The 24,731-nt window shown below is 34.6% G+C and overlaps 2 protein-coding genes across 2 annotated transcripts in view; one reads left to right on the forward strand and one right to left on the reverse strand.

Moving 5' to 3' along the window:
- The window catches only part of LOC118202017 (ubiquitin-conjugating enzyme E2 Z-like), a 70,472-nt gene that overhangs the window by 32,055 nt on the left and 13,686 nt on the right, over positions 1-24,731 (reverse strand). Inside the window, exons 2-3 of the mRNA XM_085822676.1 lie at positions 6,268-6,340; positions 4,276-4,463 (exon numbers count right to left, since the gene is read on the reverse strand). Coding sequence (XP_085678802.1) covers positions 4,276-4,463; positions 6,268-6,340 — 261 coding nt within the window. The remainder of the gene's footprint in view (positions 1-4,275; positions 4,464-6,267; positions 6,341-24,731) is intronic.
- LOC146996015 (uncharacterized) lies at positions 8,237-23,715 on the forward strand. The gene is made up of 5 exons (XM_085822677.1): positions 8,237-8,579; positions 8,677-8,745; positions 10,084-10,161; positions 10,408-10,473; positions 23,541-23,715. Exons 1-5 carry the CDS (start codon positions 8,347-8,349, stop codon positions 23,542-23,544), a joined length of 450 nt encoding a protein of 149 aa, XP_085678803.1. The 5' UTR covers positions 8,237-8,346; the 3' UTR covers positions 23,545-23,715.

Here is a 24,731-nt window from a genome sequence, read left to right on the forward strand (position 1 = left end):
TTTTAGCCCGGATAAAGGTCTAGACACACATAACTTTTTCTACATCTGCCATAATTATTTTGCGCATGCATGAAATATCTGTCGCCAAAAAGCGCCAAAGCTTGAAGCTGATGTTCAAACAGGTAATGGATGGAACAAGCGGATAGGAGAGCCACATCACGCCCTCTGGTAGAATGAAGCGGCCCTCTATTTCACAAGTGTGCGAGAGGGTAAAAAGATCTCGGGAAGGACGTAAAAGCTGAAGTAATTCTTAAGTCCTTTAAGAAGTGTGGTATTCTTAAGTCCTTTAAGAAGTGTGGTCAGTAACAAAGTTCGAACAGGTTCGATGGTCACATTACGTCTATGGAGCCTTTCCTTCTTTACATAGACTTTCTTTGACTCGGCTGACACAAGTGTCGATATCAGTGCTTAAAACTATTTGTTAAAAAAAAAAAAAAAAAAAATACGTTGGAAAATGTGACTACAGGAAACAAGAGATTATGCTATACAATACAGTATAAATTAGGAGTGTTAAACTACGCCAAAGTGCATCGAAACAGAGCAGCAACAAAGCATTTCGGTCCACCACCTACCGAAAAAATGATATGTACTTGGCGACTGCAGGAAGATCAACTGAAGACTGCTAAAAAACAAAAACATAACCCTCGATGACCAGCTCCACCTTGGCCTGAACTTGAAAATGCCGTAAAAATGTGGGTGATAGATACGAGGAAATCTGGGGTAAGTGTTTCACCCAAAATGATAATCAATGAGGCCAAAGGATTTGCAGAAAAACATGGGAATCCGAACTTTTTAGGGTCTGAGAGCTGGTGCTACAGGTTCATGAAAAGGCAAGGCTTATCAATGCGCACAAAAACAACTATTGCACAGAAAATGCCTGCAGATTATGAAGAAAAAATACTAGCATTTCATAGGTTTGTTATAAATGCACGCAAGAAAACTTCTTTTGAGCTCGGTCAAATAGGAGATATGGATGAAATTCCACTCACATTTGATGTACCATCCAACAAGTCTGTGAGTATTAAAGGGTCTAAATAAATAACCATAAAAATCACAGGTCATGAAAAAAACCCGATGTACGGTAGTTCTAACATGTTGTGCTGATGGCACAAAACTACCATTGTTTTTCATATTCAAAAGAAAAACTTCCAATGGGTGTAATTGTTCATGTTCATCCGAAAGGCTGGATGGACGAAGCTGGAACGAAACTGTGGTTACAGAACATATGGGCGAGGCGACCTGGTGGACTCTTAAGAAAACCCTTTCTTTTGGTTTTGGATCAGTTTAGCGCCCACAAAACTGAAACCATAAAGAATACAGCGAGAGAATTAAGAACCAAGATAGCTGTCGTTCCTGGTGGACTGAGTAGCCAATTGCAGCCTTTAGATGTATCGGTGAATAAGCCATTTAAGGAAAACGTGCAAAAATGATGGAACAAGCGGATAGGAGAGCCACATCACGCCCTCTGGTAGAATGAAGCGGCCCTCTATTTCACAAGTGTGCGAGAGGGTAAAAAGATCTCGGGAAGGACGTAAAAGCTGAAGTAATTCTTAAGTCCTTTAAGAAGTGTGGTATTCTTAAGTCCTTTAAGAAGTGTGGTCAGTAATGCTCTTGACAGAACAAAAGACGATGCATTATTTGAACAAGGTGATACTAGCGATGATGGAAACAGTTGTGATAACGATATTCTCGTTTTCGATGATGATGATAGTGAAAAGGATTTTTATGGTTTTGAAAGTGATTAAAGTCTAATTTCATGATAGGCAATGTTTTTCTTGAACCTGTGTTTTTTGTTGTTTCTGCTTTATTTTGTATTATGTTTGATTGCTTGCCGTTCCTTTATTCATTATTGAAATTTACATATCATGTTCAAAATAGCTTGCCGTTTGTTAATTTTCCTTAATAAAAATATGTTTGGTAATTGCATTCAATGATTGTTTATTTGGCTTTTACAAAACGTGAACTAAAAGAAACCACATTTTAAGTTATTGTGGTACCATGCTGTCGCGTGGACTATTGAAACTTTTTTTCCTTGTGTGTTGCCTTCTAAATAAGGGTGCGTCTTATATGCCGTCAAATACGGTAAGTTCCATATTTGGATACTCGATGATATCTAACTTTAAGAACGATGAACTTGCAGATACTTTTCCCATTGGACTTCTAGGTAGCAAGTACACAGACATCCTGTCCGACTAAAAATGTCATGATATAAAATGAATGATTTGGAGCCTGGCGGTGGCATAATAGGTAAGTAGCGAAGAAACTTGGCAAGGCAAACATGTCCGGATCCAAAATAACTTTATTATTGAGGAAAAGCAAGTCAGGATTCGCAATATTTGGTTCACATATGGACAAGTGTGGGTTCAAGAAATCGTAAAATAATTACAATATTTACCGATTTATTATCAATGTGAATGGCGACTGAATTATTTACATGTGGGTTGTTTTCTTGCATTTCAATGAAATGAGTTTGTAGCTATTTCTATAGTTTAGGAATTATTATACACTGGCATTTGTGGAAGATTTGCATGTTTTCAGGAAAGTCAGAAGGTCATAATATTTTTAAAGAGAGATAGTAGTTTTAGAAATTTTTTATTGAAAAATAATATGTTTTAATCATATAAGAAGGCACCAGAGAAGAATTTAGCTTGCTTCCCTTTTAAGACATTGATTTAACAAGTTTGAATTAAATAACTTTACAAAGATGGTAATTCATAATTTAGTCACCAGTTTCTAGATCTTAAGTGAGGTTATTTTAATATACATTCTGGCGGTTATAGTATCAAAGGTGTTCCTTGGATTATCACTAAGTTGTTGTTTCATTTATGGTAATCTGAGTAGTTGAATGTTATGGAAACCCTATTATGACATAATTGGTTGTGTGATTGTTGTGAATTTGAATGACGGGAAAAGATTTGTATGGGTTTGTGTGTTGGATGTTGGTTAGGAAGTATGTGGTTATTTTGTGGTTTATGCGGTAAAATGGCTGAATGTGGTATTGAAGTTTCTGTATGATTTGGAACGAAAGTGTAAAAAAGCATTAATTGACTGGTATGCAAATGAATGCTTACTTAGTAGCCATTATACGTGTCTTGTTTGTATGAAGGAAATGCGCATGGTCAAACATCGGAGGATATTTTTTACTCTTATTTTTGTGAATTTATGTGGTAACGCCAGTATACAGATTCAAGTTCAGATAATTTTAGAAAGTTTTTGGATGCTGCTAAGGAATTTTGTTTGACTGAAGACACGGAAATTTCTAAATAAAGTATCTGGATACTTCCTTTGTATGATAAGTGATTCTAAGATGAGTTTCCTTTTTTATGTTATTTGTTTGATTAAAAATGTAGTTCATTGAGATTATATATTTTTTATTTAGCTCTAGTGTAGAATTGGCTGTTTCTTTCACTTTTTTAGTGAAAATAGATTGATGTGTACATGGACAAAGTGAAGGGAGTGCGCTATGCCAGTTTGTGCAATTCTCTGATATTTTTTGAAGCGAAAATAGGTCAATGTGAGTTTTCAAATTGAAGAATTGCACAAACAAGTCAAAGAATTTCACAAACTCAGTGTTCGTGTACCGCCAAAAATCACCATTGTTTGCGAAGGGGAACCCATAAATATATTTTTACATATTCTGGCACCAGTTGTTCAGTTATTTTGCAGAAACTCCTACAGTAATTATATTCTGATTTATTTAATACAAATGTTCTCTAAATTTCAACAGAACAGGGCTACAGTGTGTACTGTAAGAAATAGTGGACTTTCTCAAATATTTTGATGATTGCAATATTTAAATTTAGTCTTTATCACGTTTTTAAAATATGGGACTTTAAGAAGACTTCAAATTAAATTTATTATATCATGCCAGATATTAGATGCTCCAATTTTTTAAACAATTCTTTGTTAGGTTGACAAGCAACACATTTTTATAGCGCAGAAGATAAATGAAAGATCTTAAGCAACATTAATTAGCAAGTTTCTGAAATTTATTTACAGGACAGAAAGTGAATACAAATAAAAACAAAACAAAAAAAAAAAAAAATCCAAGACTGCACTTTTTTATTACAGAAAACTTATATGAGATTTACATAAAGACTTTTTAAAAATTTTTACTAAAACTCAAAATTTAAAAATTTAAGATATAGGTTACAGTTAATTTTTTTACCCAAAATTTTAATCAGCTTTCACTAAATTTTAACATAGTAACAATTACAATCTGAGTGTACAGTTAAAAACTGATTCACTATAAGGTATTTTAAACTGCTAACTTACCCTAAAATGCTCAAACACACTTTTCCATTTTTGTATAGATTTGGATTAAATCTAACTTTACCCTCACCAGTTGTCATTATCTTGACTCTTGGTGGTCGAATTGGATAATCTGGAGGGCAACGTATTAACAAATAAAAGAAACCCCCTTCATAAGGTGTATCAAATGAACCTGTCAGCAATGCATGTATCTAAAAAAGAACAAAATAATTACCAGGTGAGGAAAATCATTGGATTGATAAAAAAATATTAAATTATCCTAACAGTTATTTTACTTAATATAACAGGCTTAACAGTATTTGTTGGTGCATAGCGAGATCAAATCAAGGTTTTTTACCTTTAATAAACCCTTTTGTTACACGATTAAAGCTGCTTTCAAAAAACATTTTTTAACACCTTAACCTTAGTCTTCTCCTTGACAACGTAATGAAAATGTTTAGTGTATGCCTGATCAGAACACATTGATTTATACTTTAGTTAATCGAAATTTTAAAGTCATCTGAATCATACGTCTTTGAGTACTAAGGTGTTAATAAACAACAAACATACAATTATATATTCATACTAATTTACAAATAAAGAAAGCTAATGCATAAATAACATAGGATATTTTCCTATCTCAGACAATAACAACTATCCATATATCTATTTATAGATTTAAAAAATATACGTGCAGATTTATAGCTGATGCATTATTGTGAACTTTATTGTTATTGTTGCTTTTTTTCACCTGGATTGATAAAAACCAGATCACATTTAAAAATCCTTAAATGTCAAGTCCAGATAGATAAACTGGCCTAAAAACCACCTGCATATTAAAAGACAAAAGAAGAAGTCAGGAATGAGATAAATAAATAAATAAATAAATAAATAATAATAATAAAAAAGAACTGATTTTACTCTTTTAATGGGAGGGGGGAAGCTATATTTTCTCACAATCTGTGGCATTCCAAATCTGCAACCCCTATTGCAGGATCGGCCAAACTTCATGTCAGCAAGAGCAGCACGTTTGAATACAGGAACATTCGAGAGCTGCATCTAGATTTTCTAAAAGCCACAAGTTAATATTTACATCATTATAGAAGTAATGGAGGAGGTTTTAAATAGAAAGAAATCCCTGATAACTTTGTAAAAAAAGTCTAAACTAATTAATTACTTCTTTTTGGACACTGAATAGTTTTAGTTTACCATATTTCGTACATATATTTTATATGCACAAGCTGCACAAATTGACTGCAAGAGCCGTATCAAGCCCTATTGTATCTTGCATGCCGTGTTACTTCCATTTCTGCAAGTGATCAAAATTATTTTATTTTGGACAGAGCTTATATTCTGAAAAACAGTTGACTTTTTAGAGAGAACTTGCATTGCTGTAAGTGGTTTCAATGAACCAGCTTTGATAAGGCAGAAACTTACCAGACAAAGTATAGTAAAAATTCATTAGTTTCAGAAAAAAATTATGCATTCATTTCATTAACCATCAAGATTTATTTATTTTTATACAATTTACTACATTGTTTAAAGTGGTAAGAGAGCTCTGCTGGCTTCAACAGAACAGGGCTACAGTGTGTACTGCAAGAGATAGTGGACTTTCTCAAATATTTTGATGATTGCAATATTTAAATTTAGTCTTTATCACATTTTTAAAATATGGGACTTTAAGAAGACTTCAAATTAAATTTATTATAACAGTGATGCTATAAAATGTATTTTGAAACCTTAAAAGACAAAGTTTGTAAAGAGGAAATGGAGGATATGGTCAGTACTAACTGTAAACAGAAATCAATAAATACTTATGCAATTATATTTTTTGCATCAGTTTTTCAGTTACATACTCATTGTCACACTGCATATACAGATCACATCAAACAAAAGAGAACTGAAAATTAATTCACAAATACTACAAAAAAGTAGATAAGCATAGTGCAACATAACACACAATTAATAAGAAAAGCCTATAACAGTTGCTGAAATTAAATGAAGAGGAGATATTACCAATGTCATATCACTTTCATCTGGAACTATGAACATGCCAGGAGGAGGTTCATTATATATAGTCATAATATCCCTGGAAGGAGAAGGGGGAAAATAATTTATATAAACGTATATTCTAAAATACAATGTTATAAATGTGATGCACGAATAAACAAGTAAGACACGCACAAATGAATATTAAAGCAAAATCTTAAAGTAAGATCTTACAAAATTGTACTCCTGAAAGGGGGGGGGGAATTTACTTCTGAGGCAATGCCAATTGAAAGCACAACTGATTTATTTCAGTAATCGCAGCTGGATTGAATTAGCTTTTTTTGCAATAATAACTGTTTGTTACAATAAACATACAATAATATTTAAAATAAAAATTAGCATGTAGCTTTCAATATACAGTCAAAAGTCTTTACTCTGGACTCGTCGGAACTTCGGTGATTTCGGATTATAGATCATCAGTTTAAATCTGGTAAGATGGCATGCAGAAATTATAAAATTAAAAATATGAAACCGTAATTTATGAAATAAAGAGCAATTATGATCTAAAGAGTATAAAAAAAAACTTAATATTTATTTGTTTACTTTATTTAACATTACTTTCAATGCGTGCATGCGTAAAGCATACATTACGCATAGTCGAAATTAGGAAATTGCAGCCAGAAAACTATTTGATGTGTATTCGGGATATTTATAATGGCGTGGAATTTGATTTAAATCAAAGACGGAGTACATCGAGATGAAATACTACATTTAGTAAAGAAGTATAAGCCGAATAAAATAAAAACATTTTCCCTGAAGATAAGGATAGTGCTGACAGATTAACTTCCAGTTTATTGCGCGCCGCGACGTCCTCATCTCCCGCAGAGCGGCGTGAAATTGATAAACTAATTTCGGAATGGTTAGAGAAACAAAGGATATGCCTTTATCCATTTTTTACAGCAATTCCACTTTTTGTTTGATGGACATTGAAACATGCTTTCGCTTTCCAGATCCTTTGGCAGCTCCAGAATCGGAAATTCTTTTTGACATAATTGAAAGTTCAAGCTTACTTTTATAAAATTGCTGGTTGATCTTTGGATTATGGTAACTTGGTGATTTTTTGGTGAAAATTTGGCAACCAACTCTGCTACAGCAACCCTCTATTTTTTTTTTTTTTTTTTTCCCCGCCGCCATTCTGTCTTCATGAAGTAAAGACATGTTTCTTTTCTTTTTATTTACTGAACACTTTTTCCAACAATCTACTAGCCAAATTACACTTATACTAGAAATTTTATCTAACAAAACTGCTTAATCATGACAAACATTCACTGCAAAATTGGGAACAAGTGCACAATTGGAAACTCCTTGCAAGTTTTTCACAATAACACATACACATAAACCATGTACACGTCGACTTATTTTTACTTAAAAAAACATCCCAAAATTGCACAAAAATGGCATTGCGCACACTCTTCACTATATCCATGTACACTGCTTTTTTTCTCATAAATCAGAAAAATTTCACGAAAATGCATGAAAATACTCAACATATACTACTCAAGCATATTCCAAAATACTACAAACATATAACCACAAAATCACGATCATTAAATTAAAATATAATTAAATTAAAAAACACTACTTAAAATATAAATAAGCACATACATTAAATTAATAAACATTAGATTACAATCCTAATTACTTTAAGGTGGTCTACTACAGCAGCATTACAATACTAAAAATTTGTTTACACGCAGAATCGCTAATTAAGAAACTATGTTGCGTGAAATTTGGCAGAAATATAAAGCAATAGGTCAGTTTTCGAATCACAATGTTAGAATCAGGTTTGAAATGAAATTTACTTAAATATTATATTTTAAAAAAATTAGTTTGAAATACGTAATTTTAATGTGTAGTTTGGAAAGCCATCTATAGATGGCGCTACGAGTTAAAATTTAACATTGTAATCTTATTTCTGCAAAAATTCACGAAGTAATTGATTTTGATATCAGTTATAAATCATATTTTTTTCTAAATAATATTTAGAAGCGTTTCATATATTCCTTTATACACAGTTTTCACTAAACATTGTCAGCTGTCAGCAGAATGACGTTTACGGCAACCCTATTGCATTGCTATTCCGCACTCGTTTTGTTTACATTTATTTGTACTGTGGTCAGTTTGCAAAAAATATGCGAAAATATCAAGGACGACCGAAAAAAACATCCTGGTTTTAATAAAAGATCCAGAATTCAGCGTAAACGTCGAGCTCAAGAAAAAAATATGAAATTAAATTCCCGAGATGTGGAAGATTCCGAACAAGCGGATGTTTTCGAAAGGTGAGAAATAATTTATTCTTTATATCGACTACCTCGTGTTTATGATTTCGTAGTAAGTTAATTCCGAAGTAAAATATGCGTATTTTTTTTATTGAAGGTCAGAAATTATTGATACAACTGCATCTGTGTCAAAGGAGAATCATTGCCCGGATGATTTTTTTACAAAGTTTTTTTTTTTTTTTTTTTGTATGTGTGTGTATGAGGGGATGCTAATAATTGTTCAATTCTGTTATAACAATTTATTCCTCCATTCACACTAAATTGTTGGGAAATATTGAAAGGGTAACTTCCAATTCACAAGGAATTGCTGAAATAATTGAATCTTTTCAAAAGTATGAGCATGTTCTTGCGATCTAAATTGAAATCACCATCATTACATGTATTATTGGAAATTTTATAGTCATATGTTTGCTACGAAATGCTTTGTCAGTTACCTATGGTATATTTTTACAGGTGTATGCACATTTATTCATGTGCTCGCTGTTCAACTTGCTTTTTTTTATTATGTCATTTACTTGGATGTTAAAACTTTCTTTTAGCGTTGGAACATTTTATGATCATTTAGTAAAATTTATATATAAATATATATTATTGCTTGGTTATTTATGGTTCTGTGTATTTGTCATGTATGCATGTTGTGAAGTGTAGTTTTTGAAAAATATGTCACAAATGGTAAATTCCACCAAAAGCTGAATTGAATTGATATTGGGATGCAGGTAATTAGAAAATATCTGCCGTGTATTTTGAGCGTAAACCAAACTAGTGCCAAGAATGGGACCAATATGCTCAGGCTTGCTTAGCCTTTTTGCCATTGTCCAAATTGAATTATCTCCAGTATAAAGGGAGTGAATGCTTTCTCTGTATAACAATAAAATATCTGTCTGATCAAAAATCTACCAATAAGAAACTTTTCATATGTTATGTGACAGACTTTCTGCAAACAGAAGTCCTCAGCTCTGTTCTTGTACATGTTTTTTAATTGTGGTTCAGATGTGTACTTCTCAAAGGAATTCTTCTCATAGGAAGATTATCTGAACATTTAAAAACTATATTCTGCTTTTAGGGGCCTAATATTTTATGCCCGTAAAATTAATATTGAAATTTCTAAAATGTTGAAAAATATGTCATCTGGATTCTGTGCAAAAAATATAATCCCTTTTTCATTTCTGCATTTGCAATTCCTGCATTTTCTTTATTCCTACATTTTTTAATTGGAAGGAATTTCATTCGCAGAGCCCTCTAATTTATTCTTACAAATCATGTAGTAATGTACCATTTTAGATAGATATAAATAACACATTTTGTAATTTTTCTAAACTGTGGTTATACAGCATGATATAATAGCTACACAGGGTATGGCGAAACAGTATACAGCAATATCTGTCGCACTGTCTGAGATGGGTGGTAGTCATACATAGCTTAATGCTTAAATTTGTTATGTGTTATTTATTTATTCATGTTTTTTTTTAATTATGTTATAGCAGTTTATTTCTTTCATTCTTAGGTCCGGAAGTGAAAAATTTGACTTTTCTACGCCAGAAGTTACAGCTAACGTTCCTAAGACAAACCAGGCTTTCCTGAGGTAAGTTGGTTTATTTTTAAAATAGATATTAGCTGTGCATGATATTGAAACTCTTACAGTTACTTAATTATGGTTAACTAATTATGTATTAATTTAGAAGTCAAGCAACCAAAATCAGCGTTATATTTTCAAATAGTGAATATTTCAAAATATGATGCTGATTTTTGTTGCTTGACTCTCAAATTAATACTTGGTCGGTGTGTTATTGTATCTTAATTAAACTAATTGTGGTTCTTTTCTTCTCAGTTCTGATCTGGACATTTCAGTTATTGACTCTGACGTAGAAGGTAGAAATACAAGCTCTCTTTTGGGGTAAATATGTATTTCTCTATGCCAAAATTAAAATGTCATCATTTATGTTTTTCTTTTATGGTGTTACATTATGTTGTTTACATACCAATAGCTATTAAAACTATTAAATATAATATTGTAGCTATCAAAAAGAGGGGGATGAATTTGATTTGTACCAAATTTGGACGTTTTGCATGAAAGAACTTGAAAATAAAAGATTTTTTAAAAAATATATTCATTGAAATCAGTGAAATTTTCAGACGGGACACTGAAGCAAATGAAAATATTTTGGGGTTTGATTCTTTTGATGGGAGCCTCATCAATAAGCCTACTATCTTTTTTAAATATTGCTTCTTTTTCATTGTTTTCATGATGTTTTATGTTCCCTTCATGAAAGAGATTTTTAATAATTTAAATTTTGTTAATAAAATATAACAAAATGAAATCTGTAATTATGTGGCTATTATTTTTTCCATATTTATTTGAGGAAAACCAAAAATTTTATTATTTTACAGAATTTTTAAGAAAAATATAAGGATAAAATTTTTTAAATAATTCTGATTACTACCTTTGCTTTCCTCTCATAATGTGCCTCAAATTAGAGCAATTAGACAACAAATTTAAGTCGTGATCTTTTTTTTCCAAGTTTTTTTTTTTTAGGCTTAGGAGTATAAATTGCTTATCCCCACAAGACAGTGAGTGCATCTTCTTAACATGCCATCCTAAGGCTCCGTTCACATGATGGTATAAATGTCATAGACGCATAATCATAAGGCACAAAATGTGGGAGTTCCATTCACACCTGCGAGAGAGGATCTAAGCCATAGCCAATTAGAGAAGCTAAATTTGTGCATGCATGTATGTGTCTACAGCTTTCTCTCTCAATAGGTTTTATGTATATGCTCTGATTGGCCGACTCTTATATTAAGTCGGCACAAAGTTGAAAACTTCAAGCTTAATGCCCAAACTAGTTTTTGTGACATAGCAAGGTCTTACTACAAAGCGTTGTTAAATGGGAATTATGACATTTATACAACGGCTTGAATAGAGCCTTAGAAAGCCATTTGGTAACTGAGTTATCCACCATGAAAGAGTTATTCTTGCCCCTCTGAATTCAGTGTTTACTGGAACACGAACATTTTATACTCAGGTGTAGAGGCCCTTCATGTGAAACCTCCGGCACACAAAGTACTGACTAATATTGCACGAGCAAATGACACTGCGAGCATGGAAGCAGCAGTTGTGAAGATGACTCATCTTCTTGTAGTAATATACTGGTAATCCAGTGTATTATTATTGTTAATTTATTAGCTATCTGTTGCCTAAATTTCCTAAACCTAATTGCGAATGGGCTGCCTGCATGGGCGTTTTCATGGTTTTCCCCGTGTATATGAGCCATTTCCCTTAGAAAGTCCTCCATGAAAGCATCCCTCCTCTTAGGAAGATCAAGTGCTTTGCTGTCATCAAATAAGCCAAATTTAAACCTAATTTGTAATATTTATATATATTAATTATATATATTTTAGCTTGGAGTCTGAGCCTCTTCAGGAGAACCTTAATGATGAATTTCTGTGTCCTGACTCACCTTTAATTATCGAAAGGGAAGATCGACGAAAGGCAAATCCATTACCATCTGGCAGAACAATTTGCAATATGTCTTTTGTAATAGTGCAGGCTAGGACATTAGAGCAACATTCTCTAAATTGTAAATTTGGAGGATCATTTATTTTTAACAAAGTGATTCGACGTGGTCTTGTCACTACATATAACTATGTATGTGATAAAATTTTATGTGGGGAAATGGCAACAATTTGTTCTGATATGGAGAAAAGCAGCCTAAATCAGCTTGCAGTATTAGGTGCGTTACCTACTGGCAGTGGATTTTCACAAGAGGAGGAAAAGTTTAGCATCATGGAAATTCCACACATGAGCAACTCGACCTTTGCTTCTTGTGAGCGAACTACTGGCAAAATAATACAGGGATGTGCACAGGAAACTATGTGTGCTGCTATAGAAGAGGAGAAAAGGCAGGCAGAACTTCGCAATGATAAAGATAATGATGGTTATCACTGTATAACTGTCATTGTTGATGGAGGTTGGTGTAAAAGAAGCTATGGGCATGGTTACAATGCTTCAAGTGGCATATCTGTTATTACAGTCAAAAGTCGTTAATTCAGACACCCATAATTCGGAATGATCTATAATCCGGACATCAAAACTAAAAACTTTCTGCGCATGCGCCGCGTTGACACATGCGCAGAGGCGTTAACGCATGCGCGTAAGACCTTTTACGACTGCACATATGAGTGTGCGCAAGTGCAGAATACGTTTTCGCGCGCGCATTTTATGTATAATGGACGTATAAGCTAAATAATTATCTATTTCAGTTAATGTTGATGATTGCGTTGTTCCTTAATTTTCGAATTGCATCCGGCTTATTATTTTTTGCAGACTGTAAGAGAAATTTTATAAAAGTAAGCTTAAACTTTCGATTATATCAAATAGAATTTCCGATATATATTTGTTAATATGTAAAGGATCTAAAGCGAAAGTATGTTTTGAAATCCGAAATCTGTTTATCATTTTCACGCTGCTCGGCGGCGGGCGCGTAATGAATTGGAAGTTGGTTTGTCAGCACTATCCTTATCTTCAGCGCAGATGTTTTTATTTTATTTGGCTTATAATTCCTTACCAAATGTAGTATTTCATCTCGATATGCTCCGTCTTTGATATGATTTAAAACAAGTTCCTCGTCATTATAATTCGCTTCCGATAGCGAAGAAAAGTGACAGAGGTTATTGAAAACAAAAAAATTTCGATTGACAAATTAGTCGGTGTTCTTGACACAGCAATTATAGGACTTGAACGGCGGAACTTTGTAACTGAACAAGAAATTATGTCTGTTTAATAGAATTAAAGAGAAAGTATTATCACATGAAACGAAGCAAAACTTAACAACTTACATTGAAAGAAATGTTTAATAAAGTAAACAAATAAATATTAAGCTTTTTCTTTTTGCAAATTTTGATACCCTTTAGATCATAATTGTTCTTTATTTCATAAATTACGGTTTCATATTTTTAATTTTGGAATTTTTGCATGCCATCTTACGAGATTTAAACTGATGATCTATAATCCGGAATCGCCGAAGTCCCGACGAGTCCGGATTAACGACTTTTGACTGTATAGGCATGGTCACCCAGAAAATTTTGTTTGTTGAAATTCGCAACAATGTGTGCCTTATATGCAGTGCTATTGAAGATGGCAAGATGCCAAATAAAGTGCACCTTTGTTGGCGAAATTGGAATGGGCCTTCTACAGGTATGGAAAGCAGTGCCATTGTGGAAGGTCTGAATTATCTCCAGTGTGTTCACAAAATACGTTGTACTCGACTTGTTGGAGATGGAGATGCTAACACAATGGCCAAAGTGAAAGAAAGCGTTTCATATGGAGGACGGGTGATCAAAGTAGAATGTGCTAACCATGCTGTTCGAAGATATCGCAGAGTTCTTGAGAAACTTCAGCAAAATACTGCGCGCTTCCCCGGGGCTAAAGGAATTGCTGAAAATTAAAATGCCACTGTTAGTCAGAGGTGCTAGAGTAGCTATAAAAGCTCATGCTTTACCTAGCCATTATCAGCACACACAAGAAGCTATTGATGCATTAGTATCTGACTTGAGAAATGGGCCACATCATGTATTTGGCAAGCATGATGCTTGTAGTGCTTTTTGTGCAAAGAAAGGTGCAGAGTTGGACAGCACATACAATGAAATTTTTTCCTCGGGTATGTTGCAAGCTATTGAAGCAGAAGTGGGAAGAGTACTGATATCGTGTAGCAGTACTTTTATTTGGAATGCCACAAATAATCCTGCTGAAAGCTTCATGAGTCAACTGTGTAAAACATCTGGTGGAAAAAGAGTTGATTTTTCCAAAGCTGGTGGCATGAACAGGCGTGCGAGTATTGCTGTCATGGCCTATCAAAATCCAGCACAGCAGTGGCAAAAAAATGCACAAAAAGCTGTAACAGGAAGTAGCCCCAGGACTCCAACTTTGAAATTCTTAGCTTCCAGAAATAAGCACCATGTAAAACGTCTTGAGAGATGTAGACTTTTTGACACTGAGAAGAAAACGAGAAATATGAGGAAAGCAGGACATATTCAGCAAGGTGGGGATATTTCTTATGGTGATTTTCCTGAGAAACCAGACCTATCAGACGAAGCATATGAATTGGCAGCTAAAATTTTTTTTATATCGATTGAAGTTCCAAAAAAAGATTCTCTTGAGACCGTAACACGTGGACAGTCATCATCTGAAAGATGGCGTCACGAAAGATCAAGAAGAATATCATCATCCTTTTTCAAAGATGTTGCTGATAGGCGTCCAACAACACTCAGTGCTGCTTTAGTGAAACGTATCATATATAATGATAACATTTCAACTAAAGCATTAAAGTATGGCTTGGCTAACGAAGCAGTAGGCTTAAATCAATACAAGGAAAAGCACATGGGAAAAAACATCAGACGTTGTGGCCTTTTTATTGATCCTAAATATCCCTTTCTTTGTACTTCGCCAGATGGATTGATAGACAAAGATGGATTACTTGAAATAAAATGTCCTTATACAGCCAGATTCTCAGCAGACTTGTCAGACTTTTTCAGCAAGCCTAATTCTGTTGGTCTTCGGATGGATGCTGATAATAATCTTTATTTACCGAAAAACCACAAATATTATTTTCAAATTCAAGGGCAGTTAGCCATAACAGAGAGGAATTGGTGTGATTTATATATATGGTGCAGAGAAGATGCAATCACATTAAGAATACCCAAAGACAAAACTTTCTGGATCAGTTTAGTTCCAAAACTCGAAAAATTTTACGTGAATTGTATTCTTCCTGAGCTTGTTGATCCAAGAGCACCAAGAAAAATGTCTCTTAGAGAACCGAAGTATATTGTTGATGCTAGAGCAGAGAATGAGAAACAAAAACAGGCCACTGCTTCTGTAAAACAAACACAAGAAAAAAGAGAAATTGAAATTTCAGAAGCAGATAAAATTATTTCATCTCCTAGAAAGAATGCAGGAGAGAAAAGAATCAGGAAACCAAAAATTATTTTTGATTTGTAATCAGTAACAAGCCAAGCCAGCACACCGTAACATTTTCTACGTCTGAATAAAAACTATGCCTGCAACAAAGCATTATGATTAAATCCATACCTAATTAGAATATTACCCCATTTCTCTAAAAAAATATGTTCAAAAAGTCTCTGCTTTCAGTAATAGATACGTCTGATCAATTCTGCCATAATTCTGTAATCAATACTTGAAGCTAGAATCTCCTGTGCTGCACTGCCATTGCATCTCTTTTCTGAATGTTTCATCATCCACTTCTCATTCTAAATATTCCTGTGTGCTTTCATTTATAGCTGCTAACTTGTTGTGAACATTTTCTGCACCACATGTTATATTTTGCAGTGTAAATAATGCGTGCAATCATATATTTTGGTTTTAATCATCAGTAACTTTGGTAAAACTACATTTATGCAAAGAAGACTTCCATAAAGTCACAGTTTCTGTGAAAAAGAAAATAAGTTTGATGACCTCTGTCATAATTCAATAAATAATTTTTTAAAATAGCATCACCTGTGCTGCACTAACATTGGAAAAAATTAAAGTCATCTCTTTTCTGAATGTTTCCTCATGCACTTCTGTTTCTAAGTATTCTTGTGTGCTTTGATCCATAGCTGATAACTTGTTGAGAATATTTTCTGCACATTATGTTATACCTCTGAACTTAAATAATTGCGGTAAAGAAGTATTTTGGTTTGAATCATGTGTAACTCCAATATAAGTCCATTTCTCCAAGGAAAACCTCCACAAAGTCACTGCTTCTGTAGAAAAATAAGCCTGATGAATTCTGACAATTCAGTAATCAATTTTTGAAGATTACATCTTCTGTGCTGCACTGCTATTGCAGCAAATTAAAGTCATCTCGTTTCCGAATCCACTTCTAAGTATTCTTGTGTGCTTTGATCCATAGCTGCTAACTTGTGAACATTTTCTGCGCCACATGTTATACTTTGCTATGTAAACAATACCTGCAATGATGTTTTTCGGTTTCAATCATCAGTAACTTCTGAATAACCACATGTCTATAAAGAAAACCTCCATAAAGTCACTGCCTCTGTAGAAAGCAAAACAAGTCTGATAAACTCTGCCATAATTCAGCAGTCATTTTTTGAAGATAGTCTGCTGTGCTGCACTGCCACTAATTATTAAAGATAGCATCGTTTCTTTTGCCCTACCGTTGCAGAAAATGAAAATCTTTTCTTTTCTGAATTTGTTCTAGTACTCATGTGGCCTGATATGCTTGTTCTCTAAACATTCCTGTATATTTTCTGTGCAGCTGCTAACTTTTTGTGAACATTTTCTCCACCATACTGTATACACCTGCTTGTAAACAGTGATAGCCATTAAGTGATGTACATCTACATATACTTAATTTGAATACAAGAAATAAATATATGTCTGATGAACTTTGCCCTAATTCAGTAATCAATTTTTGAAGATAGCATCTCCTGTGCTGCAGTGCGATTGCTGAAAATTAAACTGATCTCGTTTCCGAATGTTTCCACGTCCATTTTTGCTTCTAAATATTCCTGTGTGCTTTCTCCGTAGCTGCTAACATTTGAACATTTTCTGCACTACGTGTTATACTTCACAATGTAAAACAATGCCTGCAGTGAAGTATTTTGGTTTCATTCTTCTGTAATTCCAGTATAACTCCATTTCTCCAAGGAAGACCTCCACAAAGTCACTGCTTCTGTAGAAAAATGTGTCTGATAACTGTACCATAATTCAGTAATCAATGTTTGAAGAGAGCATCTCCAGTGCTGCACGCGATTGCTGAAAATTAAATTGATCTCTTTTCCGAATGTTTCCACATCCACTTCTGCTTCTAAATATTCCTGTGTGCTTTCTCCATAGCTGCTAACATGTGAACATTTTCTTCACCACGTGTTATACTTCACAATGTAAAACAATGCCTGCAGTGAAGTATTTTGGTTTCATTCTTCTGTAATTCCAGTATAACTCCATTTCTCCAAGGAAGACCTCCACAAAGTCACTGCTTCTGTAGAAAAATGTGTCTGATAACTGTACCATAATTCAGTAATCAATGTTTGAAGAGAGCATCTCCAGTGCTGCACTGCCATTGCAGAAAATTAAATTGATCTCATTTCCAAATGTTTTGTCATCCACTTCTGCTTCTAAATATTCCTGTGTGCTTTTCCCGTAGCTGCTAACTTGAACATTTTCTGCACCATGTTTTTCTCAGAGTAAACAGTGCCTACAATGAAGTATTTTGGTTTTATTCATCAGTAATTTAAGTATAACCACATTTCTGTAATGACCTCCACAAAGTCACTGTTTCTGTAAAAAAATGTATCTGATGAACTCTGCCTTATTTCAGTAATCAACTTTTGAAGATTACATATCCTGTGCTCATTCCCATTGCAGGAGATATCTCTTTCCGAATGTTTCCTCATCCAGTTATGCTTCCAAATATTCCTGTGTGCTTTCATTTATAGCTGCTAACTTGTTGTGAGCATTTTCTGCACCAAGTGTTATACTTTTCAATGTAAACATTGTCTGCAATGAAATATTTTGGTTTCATTCATCAGTAATTTCAGTATAACTCTCCAGTTCTCCAAGGAAAAGCTCCACAAAGAAAGATCTCCAATACAATTATTTACATTGTGTATTCTGATAGGCTTTAGAAATTTTTGAAAGTATTGGAAATTAATAACTTGGCATCGAAAGTGAAATTACAATTGTACTGAGTAAAAAGACACGTTTTATTTACAGGAATTCTATTGGACATTGGGTATTTCCTGTATGCTACAACATGTGCTTTATAAAGCAAAAAGATACGTTGGATTTACAGGAATTCTATTGGACATGAGGGACTTTCCTGTATGCTACAACATGTGCTTTATAAGGCAAGGACATTGCTTAAGAGGGTATAGATATCGTTTGCGGAGAGGACTCCGAGACAGTGAGCGTTAAGTTGCTAGTTCCCCTCGCTTTGTGTCTCGCCTGATACTGCTATAGTAGTTTGGTGCGCCAACTTCAGTTAGGAGCACTGTAGGAAGGCCTAGCGTGCCATATGGTTTTATTGAATTTTTTACTGGTTTCTGCATTATTAATGAGCAATTTTTTCCAGTTTATTGTTTCTGAGATCACAAACTTGGAATATATATTCGAAAGTAGTGGTTCCTCTCATTGCTGCTGAAGAATGTGACCTTGATTTCTTCAAACACCTTAAAATGCTTGCTCATAACGATTTCCTGCAGAAGCAAAAATGAGCATCCAGAGATGAAAGTTTCCAAACTCTTCAAAGCAAGCGGATAGCATTGAACAGCAACTTGGGGATGATAAAGTCATAAAATCTGGTGACCCTGCAGGCAAGAAAATTTAAATGATGATAGCTGCTATAAGCCGATCGGCGGAAGTTCAGATTCCGGAAATGAGCCAAGAAGAAATAAAACTATTTGTCACCAGCCAGAAAGAGTAAGGAAAGTGTCTGCTAACATGAGAATGAAGGTTTTTGATGCTGCAAAAAAGCTGATGGAAATAGAAATGCCAGTACCCAGCCTGACATTCCCCCCCGGGGGTTGACGTAGAGAACTCTGCGAAGCTACTGGCTAGGATCTGTACCTAGGCAGTCTCGGCCACGGGGGTATAAAATTTATGAACTTAGTGGTTCTGAAGGCTCTGGGAAAGGTCACTTATTGGCCGGCCTCGGAGTCTGGCACGTCCTAGCGCGGCGTGGTACTAGTAGCCGGGGGGTTTTCCCCCAGGTTCGCTGGGTAATGTACCGCTGCGACGGGCTCATCCAACCGACTGGTAGGAGCATTAGACGACCGGTGCTGCCTGGTGTCTTATCCAGGTGGTGCGCTGCTCCCTTGGAGGGTAATAGTGGAGGTTGAACTTCCACAACGTGCCCAAAGGGGGAGTAGGCCTGCAGTGTGATTTAGTTCACGGAGCAGGGAAGCCTAAAACTAACTTACTTACTTACCCAGCCTGACATGTACACTGACAACGATGCAACCCAGGAGAATCAAGATAGATTCTGCTACACCAAACAAGTGGCTTGCATTAATCCTATCACAATTCAGGACTCCTGATTCAGCTGGAAGGACATCCATACAATGATATTTGAGAAGAAGATATACAAAATTGAGTATCGTGGAAAGATGATTGCTTATATCTTGAACGTGGATGATCCACTTGTCTACAAAACTCATAACCATGCTAAAAAATAAGGACATCAAATTTCAGTGCATCCTGCTCTCACAAGAGAGAAAGGTGATCATTAGAAGCCTTCCCAGCTCCACATGTTAATGCTGCCTCATGTTGCATAATATAATAATACACACACTGGCCAATCAATAAGGAACCTTTCAGATTTTCATCTGAATGCATGCTAGGGATGAAATATCCAAATTTTTTCTATGATGTGGATTATACTTGCTTAAAATGCCGGTATAAGTAAGGTGTAAGAGTGCTTTTCATGATGAATGAAGTAAAATGGGGAAAAAAAGGCGGCAGATCGTTCACCATTTGAAAAAGGGGCTTATTCTTGGTGCACATTTAGTGGGGGCATCGATTTCGAATCCTTCTCTAAAAAGTGTAACAGCAGTTCGAGCATAGTTTTCAAAGACAGTGATCGGCGGTATCTCCGATGAATTGTACGGCAGAACACGGATTCAACTATCACAAATCGTCAACCAAGGCTCTTCCCAACAAATTTCAGCTAGAACTATGCGCAGCGAATTGCAGAGGGATAGGAATGCATAGTTTTGGTGCCTGTAAGAAAATCACTCAGTTCTGCCGACATGCAAGACTTCATTTTCAGTGGTGTCGAGAAAAGACACTGGACATCTGAGGATTGGAAATGGGTAATGTGGTGGGATATTACATTATGTATTACATATTAAACATAAGTTATGGGTTACCTCATAACTACAGAAGGTTCCTGTTCGCTGCCAGAAAAGGTTGAAGTAATCTGCAATGTAAATTACCGACAATACATGAGCTTTGTTCATTTATGGGCATGATAAAATTTTATCGATGCTTTTTGAAAAATGCTGCAGAAACTCAAGGAGTCATACACGAAATGTTAAAGGGTGATAAAAAAAGATCATTGTAAAGTTCCATGCACAGATGAAGGTGTTTAGTGTATTTAATTATGGCAAAGCACACTAGGGCTATCTGCCTAAGAGAAGGGATGCCTTCGTGGAGGACTTTCTAAGAGAAACTGGCTCATATACATGTTACACATGGGGAAAACCACGAAAACGCCCATGCAACCAGTCCGTTCGCGGGATTCGAACCTCGGACCGAACTACCAGTGTTCAGCGATTTTACCACTCGGCCGCTGGTAGGCCTGCACAGATGAAGGAATTCACCAGTTTGAGAAGTGCAAATCTGATTTAGTAAATGGTGCCCTTTTGTGTTTCCCAATGGATTACCCTTTGTGTGCAGATGCATCAGACTTTCCTATAGGATCAGTATTGCAGCAATTGGAAGAACAAGAACAAGACTGAAAACCTATTGTGTTCTACTCTAAAACATTAAATAATGCACAGAAGGTTTATAGTACCTATGACAGAGAATTCTTAGGAATATATCTTTCTGTCAAGCATTTTAAACATGTATCGGAAGGACGCAAATTCATCATACTTACTGATCACAAGCCACTGTCATATGCATAGAAGCAAAAGAATGGGAAGGCATAACCCAGACAACAACACCAACTTCAGTATATATCGGAATTTTCAACTGATATTCAGCATATTGATGCCAAAGAAAATTTAGTTGCAGTTGAAGTAGTCTCAGTTACTGGCTATGAAGCAGTAGCAGATGCTCAAGAATATAATGAAGAATTGCAACATTTAATGACAGGTAGTGCTTCACTGAAATTTAAATCATGTACATTAGCATTTTGGAAAACATTAAGATGTGACAGCTCAACAACCAGTATCAGGCCTTTTATTTCAAAGCAATTTAGACAACAAATTTTTCATCAAATTCATAATTCTGCTTCTCTGGTATCAGGACAACTGTCAACGAGATGACTGAAAAATTTATCTTTCCAAATATAAAGAAAGAAATTCACGAATAGACTTAAAAGTCCTGTTAATTGTCAAAGGAGCAAAGTCAACACGCATACAAAATCTAAAATAGCCGAGTTCCAAGTACCTCATGCTAGATTAAGTATTGTGCAAGTTGACCTGATTGGGCCATTACCACCATCTGCTGGTAGGACGTATTATCTGACATTTATTGACCATTTTTCCTGTTAGGGAGAAGTAGTTTCTTTACCAGATATCACAAGAGAAATGGTTGTCAAAGCATTTTACAATCATTGGATTAGCAGATTTGTTGTGCCTAGTTCCATAATCTCAGATCAAGGAAGACAGTTTGAGTCGCAGCCTTTCAAGAGCCTTGCAAAAGTATGTGGTGCTAAAGTTTTACGTTCCACTCCATACCACCGACATTGCAGTGGGAAAATTGAGCAGTTTCTCAGAACTTAAAAAAATGCAATAAAGGCTCACAGCAACATCAGATGGACAGAAATCCTTCTAGGATTCAGAGTTGCAATATGTCCTGATACTAATCACTCTGTAGCTCAAATGGTATATTTTATGCAAATAAGGTTACCATGTGAGTTTTTCGACTACCACTAAAACTAAACCTGAACCATTTGTAACAAATTTGCTGTCTTTTATGGATCAGCACCAGTTTATCAACTGCTAACAAACATAAAATATTTATGCATAAAGACTTGAGATCATGTTCTCATGTGTTTGTGAGAACTGATCGTGTGAAAAAGAACTTGAATTTATTTGCTTATTGAGGGACCATTTTTTTGTGGTGAAAAAAATATGATAAATATTTCCGAGTCTTAATTAAGGACAGACAAGTTAACATTTCACTGACAGACTGAAACCAGCTTATTTGTTACTTTCGAACAAATTACTAGAAACAGTGACTGAAAATAAAAAACCATTTCACATTTCATGTACCCAAAATTCTGATACTGTACCTAATGTCAAATCTATTATTCTAGATGGTATGAAAATCAGAAAATGTGTTGGATTTAAGGACTAATGTTTTGTATATTTTGCTATACTTCATCATTCCTCTGACATCATCTTCTAAATATTAGTAAATATATATCTGCATTAGTGATAATCAGCTGTGAGCACATAGTGCACCATCTGCAACTCATTTGGGTATAAACTATGCTAGTGATTATAATGTCCTTGCTTTTTCCCATATGCCATATGTTGCATGAAATTTTGTTATATGAATCTAGCTTCCTGTGAGGAATTTCTGTGATCTTTCTAGTATGTATGGTCAAGAATTAGGCTTGTGATATACTGTCATGATTTTGCCCACATGTTCCCTGAATATACTACCATTTCCTTAGGAAGACTTCCAAGAAGAATACTGTTGTGAGTTCTAAGCCTAACTATGGTTTGGAACTGTTTATAATGAATTATTGGGATTCTGCACATGTAATGTGGATGCAATTCTATTTCCATTTAGAAGATTTTCTGCAAAGGCAATGCTTTAGCTGTGAGATAATTCTGTTTTGGAAATAAAACTTATTTAGATTTGTGGTATTTATAAGGCAGTTTATCAATAGCAGGTAGCATCTTGCCTCTTTGCTTTGATCAGGGCCTGTGCAACCAGTGGTAGTCAAAATTTTTAGAATTTAGAGAATAGTGCATAGCAAAATTTTATAATTTAGCAGAGAGCACTGAGCAGCAGAATTTAGAGGCAAAAAAATGTTCAGAACTTACGAAGACATCAGCCAGCAGAATTTAGGATATGCAGAGATTGCACTGAGTGGCAATAGTGCCATATGTTACATTTGCTATCTGCATTATTAATTTGTGAAACAATTTCAGCTGTTTGAAAATGCATTTTTCTGTTAGAAATTTGTATTTCTTGCAATTTCTTTTTTTTTTTTCGGGGGGGGGGGTCGAGAATATGGTGTTAAAAATATTTTATCTTTTCAGGTGAAAATTTTGTGCATGATTTGGCTTTCATCGAGACGTCTCTGGGTCAGGAGTTACTAAGGAAGAGAAACTTACATGCAGGTTGAAGCATGCAGTGTCAAATGTATAAGGAATATAAAAGATGCTGTATATTAGTATAAGTTTGAATAACCATAATAAAAAAATTTCTTGAAAATTGTGTTTTTTCTGCGAGTTATTAAAATTGGAAATAATTAATTACAATATTTATGAAAATTTTCGAAAATAAAAATACAAGTAGTATTTAAAAAGTACTGCAAAACTCATTTTTAAGTAGAAAAATTATTCTCAGATGAAATTCTTTCGATTATGCAAAAGGACTTTTTTAGTATTTGAAAGGTTCATTTGAACCCAACAACTGAAACTAACGTATCTCCAGTTTATTGATACCAACCATTTTGTTGGTATCAATGAACCCACTACTTTCTAAAAGCATTTCTGTCAATTACTAAGGGCTAATGAACAGGTGTTGAATTCTCAAGATGAATGTTGCCGAAACAGAAAAAAGTGTACTTCAGAACATTCTGCAGTAGCTCAAACAAAGTCACGGACCTCATCTATACTGTAGTCAGGGAGAAATTATTCCCCTTCCTTTTCTTTCAAAAGCTGAGTTTCCAAACGCACAACGGGAGGCCGTTGCTAAAAGCTGTGGAACCAGTTTTATAGCTATTTTTAGCAACTTGTAAGCTGTTTTTCAGATAACACAGTAAATCTCGGGGAGGGGGAATTTGAAATCATGATCACTGCCGGTACGGCAGAATTTAGGTACAGCAAAATTGTAAAATTCAGTGAAGCATCAAGCAATAAAATTTTAGAATTTTGTGGGAAGGGCACTTGACAACAGTATTTATTGTGTACAAAGTCAGCAAAATGCATAGCGCCGTACCTGATTCATGATACAGCAGTATTCATTACCAATAGCAAACTTGTTTGAGGATAAGTTCGAAAAAATGTTTTCTAGTTGTTACCTAAAATCGGTAAACAATAATCTTTGAAAGATTATTTGATTATATCGTTACTAATATGGTAAAAATTTGAAAAGCAATCAGAAGCCGTATCTCTAGGGTCTTCACGTCACGATTTATTTTTATTTGTTCGAATATGATATTTATATCTCTCTTCCTACAAGTATGTATCTTCGTACGTATAAAGTATCAAAAATAATAAAAGTAA

Source organism: Stegodyphus dumicola, chromosome 8, assembly GCF_044657685.1.
Source record: "Stegodyphus dumicola isolate Sdum_Otavi_A_Nest chromosome 8, ASM4465768v1".
Lineage (NCBI taxonomy): Eukaryota > Metazoa > Arthropoda > Arachnida > Araneae > Eresidae > Stegodyphus > Stegodyphus dumicola.

Coding starts and splice junctions, on each gene's coding strand:
- LOC146996015 (XM_085822677.1), top strand. CDS start 8,347: ATGACGTTTACGGCAACCCTATTGCATTGCTATTCCGCACTCGTTTTG. Junction 8,580..8,676: donor CAAGCGGATGTTTTCGAAAG/GTGAGAAATAAT, acceptor TTTTTATTGAAG/GTCAGAAATTATTGATACAA. Junction 8,746..10,083: donor CCGGATGATTTTTTTACAAA/GTTTTTTTTTTT, acceptor TTTCATTCTTAG/GTCCGGAAGTGAAAAATTTG.